General features: G+C 43.7%; 2 protein-coding genes across 5 annotated transcripts in view; one reads left to right on the top strand and one right to left on the bottom strand.

Moving 5' to 3' along the window:
• CDV3 (CDV3 homolog) overlaps positions 1-19776 on the top strand; it is a 70033-nt gene extending 50257 nt beyond the window's left edge. Inside the window, exon 5 of the mRNA XM_050938096.1 lies at positions 19754-19776. Within this exon, the coding sequence (XP_050794053.1) occupies positions 19754-19760 (7 nt within the window). The 3' untranslated portion in view covers positions 19761-19776. The remainder of the gene's footprint in view (positions 1-19753) is intronic.
• Positions 1-25884, bottom strand: part of TOPBP1 (DNA topoisomerase II binding protein 1) — a 53609-nt gene that overhangs the window by 18605 nt on the left and 9120 nt on the right. For all 4 annotated transcript variants that reach the window (XM_050937877.1, XM_050937878.1, XM_050937879.1 and 1 more), the window contains exons 7-16: positions 24618-24797; positions 23795-23964; positions 23177-23340; positions 22363-22610; positions 21650-21969; positions 20645-20817; positions 19691-19902; positions 17861-18159; positions 8554-8727; positions 7227-7336 (exon numbers count right to left, since the gene is read on the bottom strand). In XM_050937877.1, the coding sequence (XP_050793834.1) occupies positions 7227-7336; positions 8554-8727; positions 17861-18159; positions 19691-19902; positions 20645-20817; positions 21650-21969; positions 22363-22610; positions 23177-23340; positions 23795-23964; positions 24618-24797 (2050 nt within the window). The remainder of the gene's footprint in view (positions 1-7226; positions 7337-8553; positions 8728-17860; positions 18160-19690; positions 19903-20644; positions 20818-21649; positions 21970-22362; positions 22611-23176; positions 23341-23794; positions 23965-24617; positions 24798-25884) is intronic.

The raw sequence follows: 25884 nt of genomic DNA on the forward strand, positions 1-25884 counted from the left end.
GCGCCCTGGTAGAATGCGCAGTCACACGGCCCGTAGGGACGTGGGCCAAGTCATAGCAGGTCCTGATGCAGGACGTTACCCAAGAGGATAACCTCTGGGAGGAGATAGGAAGCCCTTTCATGCGGTCCGCTACTGCCATGAAAAGCTGGCGGGATTTGCGGAAGGGCTTAGTCCTCTCCACGTAAAACGCGAGAGCCCTACGGACATCAAGCGAGTGGAGCTGCTGCTCCCTGCCTGAGGAGTGAGGTTTTGGGAAAGAAACCGGGAGGAATATCTCTTGGTTGACGTGGAAGGCTGAGACCACCTTGGGGAGAAAAGCAGGGTGTGGTCTCAGCTGCACCTTGTCCTTGTGGAAGACCGTATATGGGGGGTCTACCACAAGAGCCCGGAGTTCCGACACCCGTCTAGCTGAGGTGATAGCTACTAGGAAGGCCGTCTTCCAAGAGAGGTAAAGCAGGGAGCAAGTAGCTAACGGCTCAAAGGGGGGCCCCATGAGCCGGGACAACACCAGGTTAAGATCCCAGGTTGGAGCAGGGGGACGGACGTTAGGGTATAAACGTTCCAGCCCCTTAAGGAATCTAGACACCGTCGGGTGGGAAAAAACAGAGCGACCATCCGCACCCGGGTGAAAGGTGGAGATAGCTGCTAGGTGGACTCGTAACGACGATATGGCCAGACCTTGCCCTTTGAGGGACCAAATGTAGTCTAAGATGTCGGCTACTGAAACTTCCATAGGGCGGAGATTTCTCTCCACGCACCAATAGGAGAAGCGCTTCCATTTGGCCAAATATGTCGCTCTTGTGGACGGCTTCCTGCTGCCCAAGAGCACCTCCCTCACCGGCGTGGAACAGCGCAGCTCAGAGCCAGTCAGCCACGCAGGAGCCACGCCGCTAGGTGCAGCGACTGCAGGTCCGGGTGACAGAGGGTCCCGTGCTCCTGGGTAATCAGGTCCGGATGAAGGGGCAGGGGAACTGGGTCGGCTATGGTCAGGTCCAGCAGCATGGGGTACCAGTGCTGTCTGGGCCATGCCGGGGCTACCATGATCACGTGAGCCCTGTCCCTGCGCACCTTCAGAAGGACCCTGTGGACCAACGGGAATGGGGGAAACGCATAGTACAGGTGGGTCGACCACTGGATGAGGAAGGCATCCGCTATCGACCCGGGCTCCCTGCCCTGAAAGGAGCAGAACGCTTGGCACTTCCTGTTCCCCTTGGACGCGAAGAGGTCCACCCGGGGATAACCCCACCTCCGGAAGATGGAGAGGGCGACGTCTGGGCGAAGGGACCACTCGTGTGACAGGAAGGATCTGCTCAATCGATCCGCCAGCGTGTTCCGTACTCCGGGGAGGAAGGAAGCCATGAGGTGAATGGAGTGGGCTACACAAAAGTCCCAGAGTCGTATCGCCTCGTGGCACAGGGAGGAGGATCTGGTGCCGCCCTGCTTGTTGATATAATACACGGTCGTCGTGTTGTCGGTGAACACCGCGACACAACGACCCTGGAGCTGATGACAGAACGTTTGACAAGCAAGACGGACTGCTCTCAACTCCCGCATGTTGATGTGTAGCCCCACCTCCTCCTGGGACCACAGGCCCTGCGTCCTCAGGGTCCCTGCGTGGGCCCCCCAGCCGAGATCTGAGGCATCTGTTGTTAGGGACACCGAGGGCTGAGATGGGTGGAAGGGGAGACCCGCACACAACACTGACTGGTCCAGCCACCAGCCGAGAGAATCTAAGACCCTCTGGGGGATCGTGATTAACATATCTAGTGGCTGTCTTGTCGGCCTGTAATGACTGATGAGCCACAACTGGAGTGGCCTCATGCGGAGCCGAGCGTAATTGGTCACGAAAGTACAGGCCGCCATGTGGCCTAACAGGGTTAGACACGTCCTCACTGACGTCAGGGGGGCTGTCTGTAGTCGTTGCACGATTGCCGACAAGGCCTGGAACCGCTGCAATGGCAGCAAGGCCCTGCCCACAGTGGCGTCCAGGACGGCCCCGATGAATTCCACCCTTTGTGTGGGGGCCAGGGTGGACTTGTCTGTGTTCACCAAGAGGCCCAGAGTGGCGAACATGTCGGTGATCACACGGACATGGCTGCAGACTTGTTGTTCCGACGTGCCCCGAATCAACCAATCGTCCAGATACGGGAACACGTGGATACGACTGCGCCGAAGCTGCGCCACAACAACTGCCATGCATTTCGTAAACACTCTCGGGGCCGTGGACAAGCCAAATGGGAGGACTGCAAATTGGTAATGCAGAGACCCCACAACGAAGCGAAGGAAATGTCTGTGGGGTGGCCAGATAGCAATGTGAAAATACGCGTCCTGCATGTCGAGGGCGGCGTACCAGTCTCCCGGATCCAGGGATGGGATAATGGTCCCCAAGGAAACCATGCGGAACTTCAACTTCACCAGGTACTTGTTGAGCTCTCGCAGGTCGAGGATAGGCCTGAGGCCTCCCTTGGCCTTGGGGATCAGAAAGTAGCGGGAATAAAACCCCTTGCCTTTCTCGTTCTCCGGCACCGCCTCTATAGCTCCTTTGCCGAGGAGCGTCTGCACCTCCTGCCGAAGGAATTGCTCGTGAGAGGGGTCCCTGAAGAGGGACGAGGAAGGGGGGCGGGGAGGAGGAAATGAAACAAACTGCAGGCGGTATCCCGACTGCACCGTGCGTAAGACCCAGCAGTCTGATGTTATTAGGGACCACGCTGGGAGGAAAAACGAAAGGCGGTTGGAAAACGGGGGGAAAGGATCCATTGGGGAAACTGTTACTGCGCCCTCGGGCGCACCTTCAAAATGAAGGCTTGGGTCCAGGCGGGGGCTTAGAGGAGCCTTGGTTTTGCCCCCCTTGGTTCCCCGAGTGCCTGCGCCTTCCGTTCCTGCCGCGGCGCCTGTTAAGGTCCTGCCGCTGGCGGAACTGGGAATACGGCCTGCGCTGTTGTTGTTGTTGCTGCGGCCGGAAGGGTCTGCGTTGCGTCACTGGTGTGTGCATCCCAAGTGACCGCATGATGACTCGGTTGTCTTTCAGACTCTTGAGTCTGGGGTCTGTCTTGTCCGAGAATAATCCTTGGCCTTCGAAAGGAAGGTCCTGTATAGTGTGCTGGAGCTCCGGCGGAAGGCCGGAAACCTGCAGCCAGGAGAGGCGACGCATCGTTACACCCGACGCGAGGGTACGGGCAGCCGAATCCGCAGCGTCCAAAGAGGCTTGCAAGGACGTGCGTGCGACCTTCTTGCCTTCCTCTAAGATGGCCGTAAACTCCTGACGAGCATCTTGTGGCAGCAGCTCCTTGAATTTATCTGCTGCCACCCAGGAGTTGAAGGCGTATCTGCTTAACAGGGCCTGCTGGTTGGAGACCCTGAGCTGCAGCGCCCCAGCCGAGTACACCTTACGGCCGAGGAGATCCATCCGCCTGGCCTCCCTGGATTTGGGGGCTGGAGCCTCCTGGCCGTGACGCTCTTTATCGTTGACGGATTGGACCACCAGGGAACACGGAGTCGGGTGTACGTGGAGGTACTCGTATCCCTTAGAAGGAGCCATGTACTTCCTCTCGACGCCCTTCGCAGTGGGAGGAATGGAGGCCGGAGACTGGCAGATGGTGTTGGCGTTGGCCTGGATGGTTCGTATGAACGGCAGGGCGACCCTGGTGGGAGCGTCTGCCGAGAGGATGGTCACAATAGGGTCCTCTACCTCCGAGACCTCCTCGGCTTGCAGACTCAGATTTTGGGCTACTCGCCTGAGGAGGTCCTGGTGCGCCCTGAGGTCCAGCGGGGGGGGGGGGGGGGGGGGGTTGGAGGAGGTCCCAGCCACCGCTTCATCAGGGGAGGAGGATGAGGAGACCCCCGGCAAGAGAGTGTCTAATGGGGGGTCTCCCTCGGCCCTCGCCTCTGCCTCAGGAGCCAAAGCGGAGTCTTGATGCTTGGACCCTTCCTCCCCATCCGGGGAGGGAGGGGGGCGAGACAGCGAGGCTTCAGGTGCCCTGCGCTCCGCAGTCGCCGGCCTAGCAGGGAGCTGTTGGGGGCCCTGGGCCTGATGATATGCCCAGGGTGTCCAGAAACCCCATTGCTGCAGGCCTTGGTCCTGCTGTGGAGGCTCACTGAACAGCGCCGCCTGCCGGTCGGTGCCCAGCGCGTACCCACTGTCCGTTAATGAAGACACGGACGGCTGTCTAGAGGGCCATGGCGGGGCGGACCCTGGATGGTAAGGGTCCGCGCGGGCCGGCACGGGCGATCTTCTCGGTGCCGGGGACCGGTGCCGGGAGTCGTATCGGTGCCGGGACCGGGACCGGGTTCTGTCACGGTGCCGGGATCTGGACCGGTACCGGGCGCCGCTTCGGTGCCGGGATCGGGACCTGCCACCGGTTCGGTGCCGGGAGGTCGACCGGGACCGGGACCTGCCACCAGCTCGGCGCCGGGAGGTCGACCGGTGCGGCGAATAATGTCTGGATCGGCTCCTGGAATCGCGGTGCCGGTAACGGTGGCTGGAGTCTGACCGCGATCGTCTCGATGTCGACCGGCGCCGCGAGTGCGACCGGTACCGCTGAGGGGAGCGGTGCCGGGACTGCGAGCGGCGGCGGGATCTGGAGCGACCGTGACGTCGGGACCTGGATCGAGAACGTGAGTCCCGAGACGGTGCCGACATCATAGGCTTGCCTCTGGACACGACCCGCACCGGAGGTACCGGGGGTGGTAGCTGAGTGGGCTCGGTCATGGCTATGAGGTCCCGTGCCGAGGCGAAGGTCTCTGGTGTGGATGGCACCACTATCTCGACCCCAGATGTCATGGGGGAGCTTGGCGGCACCGGACTCGACGGACCCGCCGGGCCCGGAGTCGACGGTGCCGGCGGCGCCGCAGCCGATGTTGAGGCCGGGCGCTCCACTCGGGTCTGCCTGGCCGGAGTAATGGACTTCGACGGCCTAGGCTCTGTCCCCGGTGCCGGAGAAGGTCGGTGCCGGGGAGTCTTCTCGGTGCTGGTGCGATCCGGTGCCGGCGCCGACATCACGGCCTGCGAAGCCGCCGGGTCAAGTGCCGCCTCCATAAGGAGAGTCCGGAGCCTTTGATCCCTCTCCTTCTTAGTCCTTGGCTTAAAAGCCTTGCAGATGCGGCACTTGTCGGATCTGTGCGATTCCCCCAGGCACTTCAGGCACGCGTCGTGGGGATCGCTGGTAGGCATGGGCTTCTTGCAGGCCGCACACTGCTTGAAGCCCGGCGAACCAGGCATGAGCCCGGTGCCGGGTGCCGGGAAGGGCTAAGCCCCCGGCGAAGAACTATTTACAAACTACTTATCACTTAACTACTACTATCTACACTTAACAATCTAATTAACAACTACAATAGAGATAACGATAGAGAACAAGGAGAGCTAGGGACGTGGAGGACAGCTATGCCGCGCTCCACAGTTCCAACGACCGACACGGCGGTAAGAAGGAACTGAGGAGCGGGTGGGCCGGCAGGGATATATATTGGGCGCCATGGCGGCGCCACTCCAGGGGGCGACCTGCCGGCCCACTGGAGTTGCTAGGGTAAAAAGTTTCCGACGAACGTGCACGCACGGCGCGCACACCTAACTGGAATGGATGTGAGCAATCACTCGAAGAAGAACTCATAGTTAGGGCCCTACCAAATTCACAGCCATAAAAAACGCGTCTCAGACACTGAAATCGTCTCCTCCCGTGAAATCTGGTGTTTTGTGTACTTTTACCCTATACTATACTATAAAGATGTCATGGGGGAGACCAGCGCTTCTCAACTTGGAGGGTCCAGACCCAAAAGAGAGTTGTAAGAGAGGTCACATGGTTATTTTAGGGGGGTCCTGGTATTGCCACCCTTACTTCTGCACTGCCTTCAGAGCTGGGTGGCCAGAGAGCGGCAGCTGTTGGCTGGGCGCCCAGCTCTGAAAGCAGCACCCTGCCATCAGCAGCGCAGAAGTAAAGGTAGCAATACCATACCATGCCATGCCATCCTTACTTCTGTTCTGCTGCTTGCGGGGCTAAAATGGACCATGAATCTGGTAGGGCTCTACTCATAGTTGACAGACTTGAATGCTGCTGAGAGGTCCAGGAGAAGGAGAATGGCTGTCTGCCCACTTTTCAATAACAGCAGGAGATCATACATCAGTGCCCCAAAAGCTGTTCTATCCCACATCCTGGCCTGAATTCAGATTGTATAGGGGTCTCCTTAAGAGCATCCCTAGGCCAGAAGGCAAAGGTCACCCTGTTAGCTAGCAGTGAGTTTCAGCTGCCCTGACCAGTTCAGTGTAACCCAGATAACTATTGCTATACTCCCTATCTAAAAGGTGTCATATAATGTGTCATTAGAAAACTAAACTCATGGATCATTAATATTCTGGCATGTTGTATATATTGTCAACACTCAAAGGATTATGCAGATGTGCTGGAATTTTGATTAAAATGTGTTTAAATTAGGCAAGTCAGGGTAAGTTGATAAATTGTTTGTTTTTTCACACAAAAGAATGCGGTTCCCCCTGCCTGAATGTGTTTCCCACAAGGTGCGACCAAAGACAAGACAAAGAAAAGCACATTTGCATGCCAGGCAATCAAAACTATCAGGAGATCAAAAGGGGGGCGGGGCACGGAAATGATCATTTAGGCCTTGTCTACACACCAAGTTTTGTCGCCAAAAACTGCCTTCTGGTGACAAAACAGCAAAAGTGTACACACTACAATGGGACTTTTGTCACAAAAAATGTCCAGTTTGGGCAACAAAAAATTTCCACCCCTATGAGAGACTTTTGTCTTTTCCCCTCCCTTTGTTGTCGACAAAGAGCCAGTGCAGACACTGCTGATCGTTTTGTCAACAGAACTGGCTTCCACCAGTATCCCACAATGCCTGCTTTGATTGCTCTGCTCAGTGTTTTGATCTCTGCTGCCCTGCAGGCATGAGCCCCTCCCCTTTCAAAGCTCCAGGAAGTATCTGTGTGCTGTTCCCTTCATACTTACGCAGAAAAATTCTCTTTACCTTTCAATGTAAATCTGAGAATTTTCAGGCCAAACTGATTTTCCAAGCCAAGTTATTAGGGAGAAGGGGGCAGGCAAATATAGGGCATTACAATGGAAACTGGTTGCAACCTTAATACAGAGAAGTCTAATTCTTCACTATAATTAAAAGCCATATGCATACACTGGACTTTAGAACACCAAGATTCAGATTCATTCGAGTGAAAAGTTATATCAATGCAGAGTGTAGTAACTGTTGGCATCAGTTAATACCTGTAATCTGCTCCAAGAGAAGCGGCAACAGCATTCAGTTCACTTTGCTTTTTACTGAGTTTCTTACTAACACATATGACTAGATCAGCAAGAGGTTTTGAATCTTCTACCTGTTCATGGTCATGTGGAAAAATATGAAAAAAAATCACGTTCTGAGGATCATTAAACCAACACCTTTGTAATGATAAAGAAGAGAAACTACTTATCAGAGTTCTGCTTATCTCTGCTTCCTGAACCTCCCCATTATTAAGGGAGTGCTGTTATGGCACCACATACCAGGAACCAGGATGCAAAAGACTTATCTCACAAAGTCTCATAAGAATACATTACACCTCTTTCTTAGCAAATCTTCTTTTAAACAGTGAAAATACTAAAACTGCTGACACAAAAACATCTTAGTATAAAGGATAAGGGGGCCCAAGATGGGCATAGCATGAAGGGAGTGAGAAAGAGGAGAGTACAGCATGGCAAATTACCGTTAATCTTCCCTTGCAAACGTCATTCCACTTTCTCATTCTCATACTGATTACAGAGTACAAGCGTGGCAATCTGTACACAAAGCACTGCCTTTGCCTGCATCTTCAGTTCACTGCACCCACTGTACATTTCTCCCACATTTCTGTTTTCTCTTCTCTCTAACTTTGCTCTCTGCAGGATAGATCAGATTTAGTACAAAACGGAATCATGAAAGGACTGTGCTCCTTGCTTCCAGGAAAGAGTATGTAAACACACTACTAGGAACATGAGCAAAACACATCTTATTGTGAGGGTGAGACACAGAAATATTTTGCCTCCTGCTTTTGAGTAAGTGAAGCAATAACAGCACTCTAAAAGGATGGGGGGGAAGGGAGATGCATGACAGAAATAAATTTCAATAACTTCACAGAAAATAATGGGTGTCCTCCAATATTACAGTTAATCAGAGTAAAAGTATTTACCCCGTACCCACCGTTCTCATGACACCAGACACTGGGAGTTCCTTAACAGTCATGAGCTACAAGTTCTAGAACTATGGAATATCTAGTTACATGTTTATATACACATACCGCCTTACAACTATTAAATCAGGTCAACAGAACAAACATCTTTAAATACGTTTCTCTGCCTTTTAAGAGTCAAAATTACTAGTCTACCTCTTTCAACTGAAACAAAAGGACAGGTAATCATAACAATTTCTGCCTGAACACATCAAAATTCAGTATCAAAGCTAACATGATTCATATTCTATCATGTGAAGTTAAGCATCTCCTACTAACTCAACTACATGATTACACTGCATTCTTAATTAAGCCTACAAATACATTTTAAAAAAGGAGCATAATCCTACCACTTCTGCTTGTGCAGCCCGCAGCTGTGGGCTGGCAGTAAGAGCTGCTGTATGACGAGTGCTGTTTGCCAGAGCTAATTTCAAGTTCCTGCCAATGATTTCAGAGAGAGGAGTACTTGGTTTCCTGTTTCTCTGATTGGGAGCCCCTGGAGTTTCCAAAGCTGCCAGGGCATCCTACCAAAAAGAAGTAAAGAAGCAATTATTGAATCAGGATAGATGAACTATCCTTTTTCCAGAATCAAAAGTTCTCTCACTGAATAGCAGGCTACTCTATATTAAGGCTTTATATTATTCAAACACCAACCCACTTCTTATTTGTATTACAGTAGCACCTATGCACCCCAAACATGATTGGGGTCCCAATGTGTTAGGCATTATACAGACATAGTAAAAGACAGCCCTTACTCCACAGTTCTTGTAATCTACACAGACAAGACAGACAAAGGACAGGAGAAAGTAACATCTCAATTTTACAGATGAGGAACTGAGGAAATAAAGAGATTATAGAATTATAGAAACGTAGGACTGGAAGGGACCTCAACCTCTATGATTCTATAATAGCTGAGGAAAGATTGGAAAAAAAAACTGGGTTTGTTTAATCTGGAGACGAGAAGACTGAGGAGGGACACAAGAGATTTAGGTTAGACATTGGGAAAAACTTCTTAACTGTAAGGGTAGTTAAGCAATAGAACAAATTATCTAAGGAGGTTGTGGAATCTCTGTCATTGGAGGTTTTTAAGAACAGGTTAGATGAGGGGTTCTCAGGGGTTGTGACTCCTCCAGGGGTCGTAAGTTTATTATATGAGGGGTCATGAGCTGTCAGCCTCCACCTCCAAACCCTGCTTTACCTCCAGCATTTATAATAGTGTTAAATATAAATAAGTGCTTTTAATTTATACAGGAGGTCACACTCATAGGTTTGCTGTGTGAAAGGGATCACCAATACAAAAGTTTGAGAACCACTGAAGACAAACACTTGTCAGGGATGGTCGAGATAATTCTTAGTCCTGCCTCCTTCCTCAGTCTTCTCATCTCCAGATTAAACAAACCTAGTTTTATTTCCAATCTTTCCTCGGAGGTCATGTTTTCTAGATCTTTAATCATTTTTGTTGCTCTCCTCTGGACTTGCTCCAATTTGTCCATATTTTCCCTGAAATGTGGTGCCCTGAACTGGACACAATACTTCAGCTGAGGCCTTATCAGTGCTGAGTAAAGTGGGAGAATTACTTCTCATGTCTTGCTTACAACACTCCTGCAAATATATCACAGACCGATGCTTGGTTTTTTTTTGGCAACAGTGTTACATTATTGACTCTCATTTGTTTTGTGATCCACTATAACTCCCAAATCGTTCCATGCAGTACTCCTTCCTAGACAGTCATTTTCCATTTCGTATTTGTGTAACTGACTTTTCCTCCCTAAATGTAGTACTTTGCATTTGTCCCTATTTAATTTCATCCTATTTATTTCAGACCATTTCTCCAGTTTGCCAAGATCATTTTGAATTCTAATTCTGCCCTCCACAGTGCTTGCAACCCCTCTCAGCTTAGTATCATCCACAAACTTTATAAGCATACTTTCTATGCCATTATCCAAATAATTTATGAAGATATTGATTAGAACTGGACACAGGAGAGATCCCTGCGGGACCCACTCAATATGCTCTTCCAATTTTGACAACTCTCTGAGCAGTTTTCCAACTAGTTGTGCACCCATCTTACAGTAAATTTGTCTACGCTATATTTCACTAGTTTATGAAAAGGTCATCAGAGACAGTAACAAAAACATTATGAAAGTGGAAGATATATCACACCTACAGCTTCCCCCTTATTCACAAGGCTGGTTACCCTGTCAAAGAAGGATATTAGATTGGTCTGACATGATTTGTTCTGGACAAATCCATGCTGATGGTTACTAATCACCTTATTTTTTTTTAGGTGCAAGTTGATTGTTTGATTATTTACTCCATTAGCTTTCTGGGTACCTAAATTAAGCTGACTGGTCTATAATTCCCTAGGTTGGCTTATTCCCCTTTTTATAAGTACTGTATTTGACCATTTCCAGTCCTCATGTATCTTTCCCATCCTCCATGAGTTCTCAAAGATAATCACTAATGATTCAAAGACCTCTTCAGCCAGTTCCTTAAGAATGTATTTCATAAGGTCCTGCCGACTTCAAGACCTCTGACTTGTTTAAGTAATTCTGAATAATTCTTTTCTTATTTTAGCCTCAGATTCTATCCCATTTACACTGGTGTTTACCATGTGAGTCATCCAATTGCTGCTAACTTTTCTAGTGAAATGTGAAACAAAAAGGCATTTAACACTTTGGCCATTGCTGCATTTTTTGTTCTTTTCCCCCCTTCATTGAGTAATTGGCCTACTCTGTCCTTGGTCTTCCTCTTGCTTCTCATTTATTTGTAAAATGTTTTCTTGTTTCCTCTTATGTCCCTAGGTAGTTTAATCTTTTTTGCCTTGGCCATTCTAATTTTGTCCCTATGTGTGTGGGTTTTTTAAAATTCATCCTTCATAGTTTGACCTAATTTCCAATGTTTGTATCACTGTTTTCTGAATTTCAGGTCATTGAAGATCTCCTACTTAAGTATGGTCTTTTACCATACTTTCTATTTTTCCTACACATTGGGATAGGTTATTAAAGGCACAAAAGCAATGTTTCTTTAAAAAACTGCCAACTCTCCTGAGCTCTTTTTTCCCCTTAGATTTACTTCCCATGGGTTCTTACCTACCAGTTCTTTGAGTCTGCTAAAATCTGCCTTCTTGAAGTCCACTGTCTTTATTCTGCTGTTTTCCCTCCTACTTTTCCTTAGAATCATGAACTCAGACTTATAGACTTTAAGGTCAGAAGGGACCATTATGATCTTTTAGTCTGATCTTCTGCACAACGCAGGCCACAGAATCTCACTCACCCACTCCTGTAACAAACCCCTGACCTATGTCTGAGTTACTGAAGTCCTCAACTTGTGGTTTAAAGCCTTCAAGGTGCAGAGAATCCTCCAGCAAGTGACCCATGCCCCAAGCTGCAGAGGAAGACAAAAAACCCCCAGGGCCTCTGCCAATCTGCCCAGGAGGAAAATTCCTTCCCGACCCCAAATATGGTGATCGGCTAAACCATGAGCATGTGGAAAAGACTCACCAGCCAGATACCCACTGGGCATATTTACCCCTAATAGTCAAAGATCAATTAATTGCCAAAATTAGGCTATCCCATCATATCATCCCTTCCATAAACTTATCAAGCATAGTCTTGAAGCCAGATATGTCTTTTGCCTCCTCTGCTCCCCTTGGAAGACTATTCCAGAACTTCACTCCTCTGATGGTTAGAAACCTTTGCCTAATTTTAAGTCTAAACTTTCTGATGACCAATTTATATCCATTTGTTCTTGTGTCCACATTGATACCGAGTTTAAATAATTCCTCTCCCTCCCTGGTATTTATTCCTCTGATATATTTACAGAGAGCAATCGTATCTCCTCTCAGCCTTCATTCGGTTAGGCTAAACAAGCCAAGCTCTATAAGTCTCCTCTTATAAGGTTTTCTACACCTCTGATTATCCTAGTATCCCTTCTCTGCACCTGTTTTAGTTTGAATTGATCTTTCTTAAACATGGGAGACCAGAACTGCACACAGTATTCCAGATGAGGTCTCACCAGTGCCTTGTATAACGGTACAAACACCTCCTTATCTCTGCTGGATATACCTCACCTGATGCAGCCCAAGACTGCATTAGCTTTTTTAACAGCCATATCACATTGGCAGCTCATAGTCATCCTGTGACCAACCAATACTCTGAGGTCCTTCTCATCCTGTTACTTCCAAGTGATGCGTCCCCAGTTTATAACAAAAATTCTTGTTATTAATCCCTAAATTCATGACCTTGGACTTTTCACTATTTTTGCATCCTATTACTATTACTCCAGTTTACAAGGTCATCCAGATCTTCCTGTAGAATATCCCGGACCCCCTCTGTATTGGCAATACCTCCCAGCTTTGTGTCATCCGCAAACTTTATTAGTACATTCCCACTTTTTGTGCCAAGGTCAATATTAAAAAGATTAAATAAGATTGTTCCCAAAACCAATCCCTGAGGAACTCCACTAGTAACCTCCTTCCAGCCTGACAGTACATCTTTCAGTATGACCCACTGTAGTCTCCCCTTTAACTAGTTCCTTATCCACCTTTACATTTTCATATTGATCTCCATTTTTTCCAATTTAGCTAATAATTCCCCATGTGGAACTGTATCAAATGCCTTACTGCAATCAAGGTAAATTAGTTCCACTGAGTTACCTTTGGCTAAAAAATCTGTTACCTTCTCAAAGAAAGAGATCAAGTTGGTTTGGCACAATCTACCTTTGTAAAACCATGTTGTATTTTGACCCAATTATCATTGACCTCAATGTCCTTAATTACTTTCTCCTTCAAAAATTTTTCCAAGACCTTCCATACTACAGGCCTATAGTTGTCAAACTAACAGGCCTGTAGTTACCCAGATCACTTTTTTCCCCTTTCTTAAAAACAGGAACTATGTTAGCAATTCTCCAGTCATACGATACAACTCCTGAGTTTACATATTCATTAAAAATTCTTGCTAATGAGTTTGCCATTTCATGTGCCACTTCCTTTAATATTCTTGGAGGAAGATTATCTGGGCCCCCCGATTTCGTCCCATTAAGGTGTTCGAGTTTGGCTTCTACCTCGGATGTGGTAATATCTACCTCCATATCCTCATTCCCATTTGTCATCCTAGCATTATCCCTAAGCTCCTCATTAAAGACTGAAGCAAAGTATTTGTTTAGGTATTGGGCCATGCCTAAAATATCTTTAACCTCCACTCCATCCTCAGTGTTTAGCGGTCCCACTTCTTCTTTCTTTGTTTTCTTCTTATTTATATGGCTGTAGAACCTTTTACTATTGGTTTTAATTCCCTTTGCAAGATCCAACTCTACATGGCTTTTGGCCTGTCTCACTTTATCCCGACATGTTCTGACCTCAATAAGGTAGCTTTCCTTGCTGATCACTCCCATCTTCCACACCTTTAGGCTCTCTGCTTTTTCTTAATCACCTCTCTGAGATGCTTGCTCATCCAGCTTAGTCTACGATGCCTGCCTATGAGTTTTTCCCCCTTTCTTGGGATGCAGGCTTCTGATAGTTTCTGCAACCTTGAAGTAAATCCAGGCCTCCTCCGCCTTTAGATCCACAAGTTCTTCAGTCCAATCCACTTCCTTAACTAATTTCCTTTAGTTTTTAAAGCTAGCCCTTTCGAAATAAAAAACCCTAGTCACAGATCTATTTTTGTTTAATCCTCTCATTTAGTTTTAATTGAATTAGCTCATGATCACTCAAGCCAAGGTTGTCTCCTACAACCATTTCTTTTATGAGGTCCTCACTACTCACCAAAGCCAAATCTAAAATGGCATCCCCTCTTGTTGGTTCATCAACTACTTGGTGAAGGAATCCATCAGCTATCGCATCCAGGAAAATCTGAGCCCTATTATTACTACTAGCACTTGTCATCCAGTCTATATCTGGGAAGGTAAAGTTCCCATGATCAAACAATTCCCATTAGTATTTACTTTATTAAAAACATTAAAGAGGTCTCTATCCATATCCAAATTGGATCCCAGCAGTCTACAGCACCCCACAAGCACTATCTCAGGGGAAGCTGTAGTAGCTTTCTTCCTCAATGTGATTTTTGCCCAGATAGACTGTCTTATCCATTCTACCCCTTCTTATTTATTTACAGTCTATCTCATCATTGACATACAATGCTACTCCACCACCTTTGCCTTTATTTCTGTCTTTCCTAAATAGCACATACCCTTCAATACCTGTCATAACTACCATTCCACCATGTTTCTGTTATCCCTATAATATCTGATTTCACTTCCTGCACCAATAGCTCTAGTTCCTCCATTGTGTTACCTAGGCTCCTTGCATTAGTGTACAAACATCTTAATTTTTGCTGTTTGGCTTCTCTCACATTCTTTACCCAATTAGGCACAACCATTCTACCGCCAATATCACCTATTAAACTGGTATCTACACTACCCTTTCTCCTTATCTCCATTCTCCTACCCATGGCTGTATCATTTTCTTCCTTCTCAATGTTAAAATCTGGTGTGGAGATTACTTGGACATCTCCCAACCATCTCTCCCAAATTCCCAGTCTAAAGCTCTCTTAAATCAGTTGTGCCAGCCTCCATCCTAGAAGTCTATTTCAGGTGAAGTCCATCCCAAGAGAACAGTCCTCTGTCCATAAATGCTTCCCAGTGGCCATACATCCCAAAGCCCTCCTTATAGCACCACTGCCTGAGCCATCTGTTGATCATCATAATCTTGTCACACTTTTGTTGCCCTTCTCTAGGAACAGGCAAAATCTCACTGAAGATCACTTGAGCCTCGATTTCCTTAAGTATCTTCCGCAGCCTGGCATAGTCTCCCTTCATACGTTCCAGCGAGAATCTAGCCATATCATTTGTTCCCCCATGAAGGACAATCAGTAGATTCTTTCCCTCTCTCGTTAGGATCCTCTTCAGCCTCAGGTCCACATCCCGTATCTTAGCACCCTGCAGACAGCACACCCTTATGTTCTGTGGATCGGCTCTAGTTACAGGCCTGTCTATTCTTCTCAGTAAGGAGTCCCCAATCATGTAGACATGCCTTTTCCTGGTGATGGTGCGGTTCTCCAGTCTATCCCCTGTTCCCTCTGGCTGCAAGTCCTCTCAATTCCTATTGTCCCTTGCAATCCTCCACAACCCACCTGGTATCCTCCTGAGGCTCCTATTTGGTGTTATCTCCACTGACTCTTCCCCTCTTCCTATAGGACTACTAGCTGCTCTTCTCTTCTTCCTTGCCCTCTCAGCTTCAGTGACCACCTGCTGTGTCCCATCTTCATTTTCCAACTCCGCAAACCTGTTTCTGAGCTCTATTTCTCATTCAGTAGCCCATCTTTGCCTCTGCCTGGTTCTCTTAGTCACATGCTTCCACTATCCACTTTCCTCACCCAGCAGTCTCCCCTCAGAGTTCTTTGGTCCTGCTTCTAGATGCAAGTCTGAGCTTTTCCCTTCAGCCTCCTCATGTCTTTGCACCACCATCCACTTGAGCCCCCGTCTAAACTCAGCCAGAGTTTCCACCTGCATCTCCAATCCTTGGATCTTTTCTTCCATCTATCAGGTGGCACTTCATGCAGACAAAACTCTTTTCAGGTACCCCCTCCAGGATCATGTACATGCCGCAGCTTCCACATCCAGTCATCTTCATTGTGTCTTCCACTGCTTGGGTCAGTACCACTGCTGCCTCTGTATCTGTCATAGCCTTCTCACCTAAGTCCTCTTAGTCCAGGAAACACAAACCAAACCAAAACACCACCACCCACAGCAACACAAACCCCCAACGAGCAGAAAACACTGCCAGACTACCACGCGCTCCCTTCACTAGCCTGGCTCTCTTAGTCTTCCCCTCAAACTCCCCTTGCAAACTCCCACTCAAACTCCCCTGTTTACAGCTCTGTCTGCTTGCTCCTGTGCCGCTGCAACTGTCTATGCTGCTGCCTGACTGGCTACTTTTATAGGACTCCTAGTCAGAGAAGCCCCGCTCCCTAATCAGGGCTCAGCTTCTCTCCCAGCACACTGCTCCACCAGCCTCTACAAATACGAATAGAAACACCTACAAATACCTTCTCCAACAGAACTCCACTCAAACTCCCTTGTTTACAGCTCTGCTGGCTCCTGTGCTGCTGCAGCTGTCTATGCCGCTGGCTGGCTACCTTTATAGGACCCCTAGTCAGAGAAGCCCTGCCCCGTAATCAGGGCTCAGCTTCTCTCCCAGCACACTGCCCCTACCAGCCTCTACAAATACCTTCTCCTCCAACAGAATACTCTTGAACACTTTCACCCAAACTGCCTTCCACATTCAAATTCTCAACTAATTCCTCCCTATTAGCCAGAATCAAATCTAAAATTACCTCTCCCCTACTCGCTTTCTTCCAGCTCACACAAGAAGTATACGGAAGAGCCAGGAACCAAATTCAGATCTCCTGAGTCCCAGTCCCATGCTCTAATCACAGGACTAGCCTCTCTCTATACTCTTATTTAGTATCTATTCAAATATGACCTAGAAAAAAACTGGATGTGTGCTCTATTTGCTCCCTTAGAAATGTCTAAAAAGGGTCTGAAATGGGATATATATACCAAACCGATCTTCAATTTTACTGCCCTCTGCTTGAAATTAGAAGCTGTGGCCCTGTCCACTTTGTTTTTCCTTAGCTGTTATGGATAAATGGAAAATAATAAGCTTAGGACAGCAGAGAAACCATGTATGTAAACTGGCTTAACTAGGAAGGGAAATGATTTATATTCAAACTGTACGGGGTTTGTTGTCTTTATCAGTGTTTAACTTAATTGGGGAAAAGAGTTCTCTGTTTATATTCAGCACCTTCACTGAGTAAGCTTTCAGTACACACCCGAGTCAGTCAAAAAATTTTCCAGCACTGACATATCTAAGGTTAAACAAAAGGCAAATGACCTTTTCTATGCAACAGAAAGAAGCAGAAAAGAGCAAAAATCCAATCTATTTTTTCCCATTTGCAGGCCATCTTTAAGACAAATGTCTCCTCTTCACCTATTTCTTTCTCCATCTTCATGCAACTACATCTTTGTATAAGAGGGATAATGGCTACTATTCTCTCAAATGTATAAGAATTATCACAGTAAAGTAGTAGTTCCGTAGAAGCCAAGAGCAAAATTAAGGGAATGCCTGGGGAATAAAGTTACAAGGAAGTGAATATTGTAGGATGAGCAAGAAAGCTTAAATGTAAAAGTTTTAAAGTGTACACAGTCCACCGGGAAACTATTTCACTATGGGCCAAATACAGACGGTTTACGATAGTTCGCAAAAAACTGTTAACTCTTCTACTAAAGTTTCACTCTGTTTTTAAAGAGCAACACAGACCATGTAATGTAGGTCATTGCTTTAGGACCCTCTGGTATATGTTGCAATAGGCATATTGGGGCTTTGTTAAGGGTGCTATAGTATCTATTTCTCAAAATGTTCATGCTTTAATTATTTTTATATGCTTTAGGTATCAATTCTAATAACCTCTGTCCCTTAGAACACGTGAATTTTCTGAACTGCCTGCCAAATTAGAAAGCCTAGAAGTGTTTTTATTTGTGTGGTATTAATATGCACTCTTTACAAAGGGTTAGCATAGGGTTTTTTTGTGCCTTTTTCATTCACACACATGTGAATGTGCTGGCACTACTGGTTTAGAAACTTGCAAAGGAGTTTACCTTTACATCAAATGAAGGCTTGAAGAGCTTATCTTTGGAAAGAAATTTGGATGGTGTGTCAAGGTGTAAAGATGGTTCTTTCTGGAGTAGTCTTCCTTCTGCAGGAAGGGTTGGCTTTTGCCCAATATGGTGTGAGATCACACTATGGAAAGCTTTACTCTGGAATCGGCTCACATCAAGAGGCATCACAGCTGTTTTCTTCCCAGTTTCAAGGAGATTGCTAGGATGGTCTGGTATATCTGAAGACATTATAGTTGTCTCTGTCTTGTTGGGCTGACTTACGAAACTCTCTTCTTTATCTTAAATTAAATAAAGAAAATTATAATTAAGCACCACCATTTTTTCCCTAAATGTAAATGTGCATATACTTGCATTATGCTAAGGATTTTATTTATCCAATATTTTGTTCTTCTACATATGCTGTAAAATGAAGGGAGGGTTTTTCTTTTTAAGTTCCTATTTTCTACACTAGTGCTGATGGGCTGCGTGCTGAAGATTGCTGATCCCTGTGTTAGGCAATCTAGTCCATCATGCTGCCAACTTTTCTCTGCTGTATTATTCTACAGCTCTTTGCCAACCCAGCTTTTAAATGACTCCAGTAATAGGGCTTCTAATACATCCTCTGGAAGACTCACATTTTATATTTAATTGTATGCTTTTTGAAGCACAGACTTCATAGTGCTGGGTGGTGTTGGTGGCCTGTGATACATAACAGGTCAGACTACCTGGTGGTCCCTTGTGGTCTTAAACTCTACAACTGTACAGAGTCTAGTACTACAGTTCCTCAAGCCAGTTTAGACCCTCTGGTTGCTACTCTAATACAAATATTAAATACCCCCCCTAAAGTTAGGATTTTCCCCCCTCATTTTCAGCCTGGTTTTCCTTTGCTCAGTTTCATTCCATTACTACTAATTACACTTGCTTAGGCCACCCTGTTAAATTCTTTTCCCTCTTTTGGCCAAATCTTTATCTCATTCAAGTCAACAGACGTTGGCCCTTGGAGTTTACACATTTCAAATACCCATACATAAATATGACTTGTAGTCTGAATTATCTTTTGGTCAAACATATATAATTGGTTTTACATATAATCATTCCTTCCAGTACCTTAATCATTTTGTTATTTTTCTCCGAATTCCTACTTAATCTGTCAAGATCTTTCTGGCACTAAAGTGCCCAGGGCTGAATGCAGTATTGCAGGTATGTTTTTAATCACTGCAATTTTATACAGCCCACAAATGCATTGGTAAGAACTAGTGAGTTAACTGGTATTCAGTATTAATCAGTCCAGTTTGCTTCTCAGTTCTAAAAGGGGCACTGTCAAGTAATTTAAAGTTTGTTTTGTTTAGAAAAACATTTTATAGAACCTGCCTTCTCTTGTAAAACAGTTTTTAATTAGATTTAAACACTCTTCTAGAGTGTTTTACAACTTAATACAAAAATATTATGTAAGAGAGTGTAAACCAGAAAGTGGAAATAACTAGACATTGGGCTAGATCCTCAGTTGATATAAATCAGCATAGCTCCACTGACTTCAGTAAAGCTACACAGTGATTTACCTCAGCTAAAGATCTGGACCGCTGACTATAAACAAGTGGAAATGACTAGCCTTTACAATCTCAGCTTAGTGATAGGCTGAAAGTAAACATCTTAACTAGTGAAGAGTAAATTACAAGCTGAAAAGTCTTTTGGTTTTAATAGTTTACGGTCCTAAGTATTAGAAATCAGCTTATACTCAAAAATTTCTCTTAACGACAGTGCAATGCAGTGTAACATGACATGATTAACGTATATTAAAATAAACAAGAAAACATAAAAAAGACAACCAACCGCCAGTGTTAACATTTTCAACTGGGAACTTGCTTTCATCTGCTTTCTTTCCTGTCCTTGCAGATTCTAAGAGCCAAGCCATAGTGACTGCAGGTAAATTCCATTTCTTTGCTGCTTCATATTTAGAACCATCTGGCTCTTTGACCACTAGGTGGGTGCTGGCAAACATTCCTTTCTTTGGGTTGGCTCTTCGCACAAAGAATTCCTGGACTCTGAAATAAATGTATATAAGTAACCACTCAAAAATGTAGCCATTGTTTAGACTGTTCCGATTAGCACTGCAGAGCCAACAAAGGCACGAAAAAGAGTGAGCTGGGTTCTAGTACTGCTTGGGTACCATAAACAGAACTGTTAACTAACTTCCAAAAGCTGGTCCACATTCTTCCCTCACTTACACCTAAGGAACTCCACTAAAGATAATGTGGTGCATATTTTTAACTGTAATGGGGGTAGAGTTGGCTACAGATTATTTTTCTAAACTGGTTACAATGCACAAGCCAAAAACTTCAGCTAAATTTCTATATCCCAGGCTGAGTCTGTATGGCCAGCAACTAGGGAGAAAAAATGGTTTTACTTGTACAATGAGCAAACTCCATGAAAATCACTGACCAAGTAAGTATGGACAACCACAAATGTCCCAGTCTTTCTCTCCCTCCCTACCTTTTAGAAGTTATTTTTTAGAACAGATATTCACTAGTGACATACACAAATATTTGAACACTTAAAGACACTGTCTCTAGAAGGTTTAATGACGAACAAGGGAGGATATACAGAACCAAATAACAAATCACAATGTTTCAACATTAGTTTTCACAAAAGAATAAAATAAAAAAGAAGTCTAGAACAAATTTTAACTCTGAAGTTCTTTGCTCATTTTTTCCTCTAATGTGACTAAATACTTGAAAAAATTTTTAGATGCCAGAAAATGAACATAAGTGGCAACAGACTCCATACCTTGCTCCAAGAAGACCTGCCAAGAACACCAGGGAGTCTCTCTCTGCACCAGTAAACTGGCTGAAAGACAGCACACAGTCTTCCAGAGGAGTGCTTCCTTCCATTACTGATACTGGGGTGAAAAGTGGGTTGGACTGAGGGTTTAAAAGGAGCTGCTGTTCTACACACATAATCTTAAAAACGAAGAAATAAATGAAAATGAGAACCAAGCCAAAATAAATGAATATGATAAACATTATTTCAGCCATTGTACTACAGCATTTATGGAATCAACAGCAAGACATTCTTTGTCTTTGTGCCTCAAGTTCAAAGTAGAACATGTATTACTCTATATGTGATCAGATACATTCCTTAAAAGATCCAGAAAGTTTCAAATTCACATTAAGAGTCAAGCTTCCTGAATTCCTATTTTTCCAATGACTACTGCTTTAAAACATTTTAAAACCCAATATAAGGGTTAGCATAGGTTTTATTTCACAGTTAATTATCTAACAGTGAAAAACACCAAATTAGTCCAGATGATAAGCATTATCTAGATCAACATATTTTAATGTTTGACCACCTGAGCTATAATGTCAGCCTGCAATTGCATCACCCAGATACAGCTACATATGTTATTAGAGAAATATGGGGAAGTGTGGGGAAAGAGAGAGAAAAAGATAGCTTACTAAACAGATGTTAAAACAGAAATGTCATTCATAACAATTGTACTCAGCTCTCTCTTCATAACTATTATGCAGACAACTAGAGCAAAATCTTATGTACAACATCTTTGTGCCACTAAATCAGAATCTGTTTTAATAAAGCAGGAAGAAATAAAGGAGACAAGTAAAAGACATGCCTATAAAGAAGAGGTGCATTAAAGCACTCTCTTAATTTGGTGTATGCTAATTAAACAAAGCTAAAACCTCTGTTCTAATGCAAATATAACCATCAATAAGTTTTCAGTTTCTATATTTCTAACACTAATATTTGTTTGATCTTAGCTCTACAGTATCCCCTTACCAGCCATGTGTTTGTAACAACATCTCCTACAGTTGACTCCACCTTGCATCCCAGTAAAGGAACCACAGCATAGTCTGCAATTGCTCTGTTTTGAGGGGGTAGAACTTTCCCAGAATTCTCCTTTATAATTTCTACAATGCAGGACTCATCCTCTTCACCAAAACCCAAAAGAAGGAACCTCTTTCTGCCAAATAAGCCTTCTTCAACCACTGTAGAAGTCTCTGTCAGTGAACTATGACAGATAGAGGACCGCTTCTCTTCTTGAATGGTAATATGAGCAGCATCACTGAAGTGACCAGTTTCTAGCTTTTCAACTTCAACTAAAAAAGAAAAAATAACCACTTGATGAAAATTTCATATACAGGAATGTAAGAGAGAAAATGAGTTTCAACCATCCTGTTGGTTATTAATTGAAAACAATACAGTACTGCAACCCAAGGTTTTAGATTTCATTTACAAACTGCTCAATATGAGGCATGTTTACATCTAATTTATATTGTTTTCTTAAGAACAATAGGGAAATTAATATACAAACCATGTGAAGGTTTTAAAAATGTACACGCTATGGAATATGAATTACAATTTCTTTACATAAGATTAAAATCAGGTAACTACATTTTTCTATGTCCATCTTTGTAGATAGCACCACAAGCTTTTCAGAAGAGCTATACATAAATTTTGTCTTTTTATGAAGTGCTTGGATCAGAACTTACTTAATGTGGAATCATTATTCACATATTGAGAGAGGAGGTCGTCTTCATCAGCATTCTGATGCTGTACAAGCTTCACAGCTTCTCTTTTTGTGAGACTATTACTTTTGGGAACAGTTCGCTTAATTCCAGGTTGCTCCAAAATTGTATTTTCTATTGGCTGGAAGTTCAGAGGGATGTACTGCTCCACTGGAAGTAAGTAACCCTTACCAAAGCACTCCAGCAACCATTTTGCTGTCACTGCATGAGGCCTATAAAATACAATTATTCTTTATATTACAAACACACACACACACACACACGTAAGATGGCTCTCAAAACCATTTTAACCTATCGTTTTTTCCTCTCAGACACTGCTCATTCTACAAATACACTTGTGTTTCTGTACAAAGTTTGTGACACTCATCTGACTCCAGTTAAAACAAAAAAGTTTGAGTTGCATCCACACTGCAGCCGTTAGCATTTAGTGAATATTTCAAAGTTTGAGAATATGAATTTTTACATATTTTCTACAAGAAATACAACCAAGAAAAATGTAATTTATCACAAATATTGAGGGTTTCTAGAATTTTCATATAATCCTCCTTAGCTAATAATTTTTTTCTGTTGAATGTGAGGAGATATGCTACTTAAAAAACACTATTCCCCGGGGTAAAATATTGTTGATTAGTGACCACAACTTAATGGTCTTTACAATTTTTATTTCTACAGCATACACAGCTATTTAGTCCAAAAAAAGTTTAATCAATACATATTTTCATGTTTCCTCTTGTAAACAAAGATTATAGAAGTGTCTTTTAAGCATAGTTATCAGAACCTGTGAGTAGTCTTGTTCAAAAACTGCTTCAGTTCACCATTATATTCTCCCACAATAACATGGGTGACATCTTCATTGAGTTGATTAAATCGAACACCACCACCACAGTTAATAAGCCTTCTCATTTTATCTAACTTCCTGCCACTGAAGCCACAGAGATAAATCTGCAAGGAGAAAGAAAAGAACAGGGTCAGATATTTTTCATTGAAGTAGTTGTATTTTGATACCATTCATTACCCAACCAAAGAAACATACAAACACACAAGCTTTAGCTTATGAAAAATTACAAAAAAACAAAGAAATTATTCCATCCTCAATGTTCATCCTTGTGACTTTGTCTTGCACAGCTCAACATCTCAGGAAATGCCAATAAAATATTTTCCATTAAATAAAGTTGCCAATACTGCTTCACATCTTATCCAACTGCAATTTGAAGACACTTTTTCCAGTACCTCAAATACATTATAAACAGTCTAGTTTGGTTTATCTTGAAATAGATTATATCTTTGTGCTGGGAGTGGGATTACATTTTACTGTAGCAATAACTACAGGAGACCTAGACTAGCTGCATCCAAATGATAACTGGTCATTTCAGAATTGTACATTGTTAAAACTTACTCGACACCCATCTAGTAAATCATCAGGGGCTTGAAAAGAACTGATATCCAAATTTTCCAGATCATCAGGAGGAGGATCCAGCCTGCTGTTCACAGCAGAGCTACATGCAGTTTCATTAATGCCATTCAAACTGATATTGGAAATGTGGCTGACATCTGAAAGGGTACAACCTTTAAACAAAGTTAAAATAAAAAAAAGAAGAAAATAAGTTAGTCTCTCCCACTGCTTAACCAAACAGGACGTATGATTGTCAAATATGATTTTGCCATGCTAATAAGGAAGACAAAACCTGAAAACCACAATAATGCATAGTCTAGCCTCAGTTAAAATGTAGGGTTTCATTACACCAAAATTCAGTATGCTCTCACTATTAGCAATGGTGTTTACACAGAACTCATGTTCCTCTTTCTCTAGAAGAACTGTCAGCCTTAAAATGTGGGAGAACAGTTTCTGAAAACTTATTCCGCTCAATAAGCTTTGTGGCCATCTACTAAATTAGATGCATTTACATTTGATATGAACACAGTCTGCTCTTGGTTGTTGCCCTCCAATGCTCCTAAGCAGACCAAAAATAAATATCTATTATCTACATCTATACATAAAAAAAAATTGGGCCCTGACCCTGCAAACACACACACACTTAACTTCAAGCATGTGAATAAACCCATGTACTTAAATTTAAGCATGTGTTTTCAGGATCAGGGCCTCATTACCAAAATTTTAGTGCAGTTAGAGTTCGTAGCAGCCCACTCAACTGAAACATTTCCTTTCCCTTAACTGAAATTTCATCAACTCACTCAGTATACTGAGATGTCTTACTTACTGTCAGGTTTGCTGGCTTGGCTAGTAGGAGTTGATGTACTGGGTGTGGTATTTTGCTTTTGTACAGACTCAGTCTTATACATTGCCTCATCCTGGCAGAAGCCATTCTCAATACTGTTAAAAAGCCACTGTATGGACACACACTGCACATTCCATTTTTTGGCACATTCATATTTCTGGCCTTTATATAAAGACAAATCACAATCAATAAAAGGCTAATGCTCCAAAAGTGACAATTCTGAAAGAATGACCACATATTGCAAAATCAAGAAAGTTAAAACAAAAACTGCATTTGGAGGTTGTAATTACCAATACATTCTCAAATACCAAGGGGCTCTTCCAAGTGGCAGTTTACATTAAATTCACTAAAGCTGATCAGCGTAATTTGGTTCTTCTGACAGCACTATTGCCTAAGATTATTTGTGGATTTTATAGTACAGCTTTCATAAACAAGCTATTCTAATTTGCCTTAAAAGCAGAGTTAGGTATGCTAGTGCAAGCACACTAGCCAAATAATTCTGTTTTTATCTGTTAGGTTTTCTGTTTTGAAAACTGCCATGAGATCTTAAACTTCTATCTGAACCACAACAAGAAATTGGCAGAAGGAACTGCTAGATGTCAGATACAGATGAACAGCAATACTACTAAACAATAATCATACTAAGCAATATTAATGATTAATATACTTACGTCTTGCAGGATGCTATAAAAATATCAGTTTTATAGCTCATCTGTACTTCACTGCAGTGCTAACATTAGACATTAGTCCAAAGTTCTGTTATGGAATTTGAACTCATGACTTTATGGCCTAAAAACTATGTGTTTTTATAATATATATAAAAGCAAATGCATACTTTTATTCACATACTTAAAATGGAAAGCAACTGTTAGTTAGCAAAAAAGTCATCTTGTGATCATGTTATCAAGGGGATATATTTCACAGCTGTGACACCAAAGTTGCAAACATCAAAGGTTAAAACTTTTGCAACCTTTTAACCAATATGATTGTATTGTGTATGGAAAATTAAAATATATGGTTGGCTGAGCTACCAGAATGTTAATCTCATCTACAATGAGCTGTTTATAACTGTCTTCAATTAAAAAAAAAAAAAAAAATCAAACGGGGCAGTCAGCATTAGCACATTCTGTCACGTTGCAATCAGATTTTATAGTTTTACTTGGCTCACAAATTCCAGACTGACATGTTTTGGAAGTGTCTATACAAGTGTTTATACTGCTTTCATCATTCTGGTATCTGAGCACTCGAG

The sequence above is a fragment of the Gopherus flavomarginatus genome, chromosome 2 (assembly GCF_025201925.1).
Source record: "Gopherus flavomarginatus isolate rGopFla2 chromosome 2, rGopFla2.mat.asm, whole genome shotgun sequence".
In the NCBI taxonomy this organism is placed as follows: domain Eukaryota; kingdom Metazoa; phylum Chordata; order Testudines; family Testudinidae; genus Gopherus; species Gopherus flavomarginatus.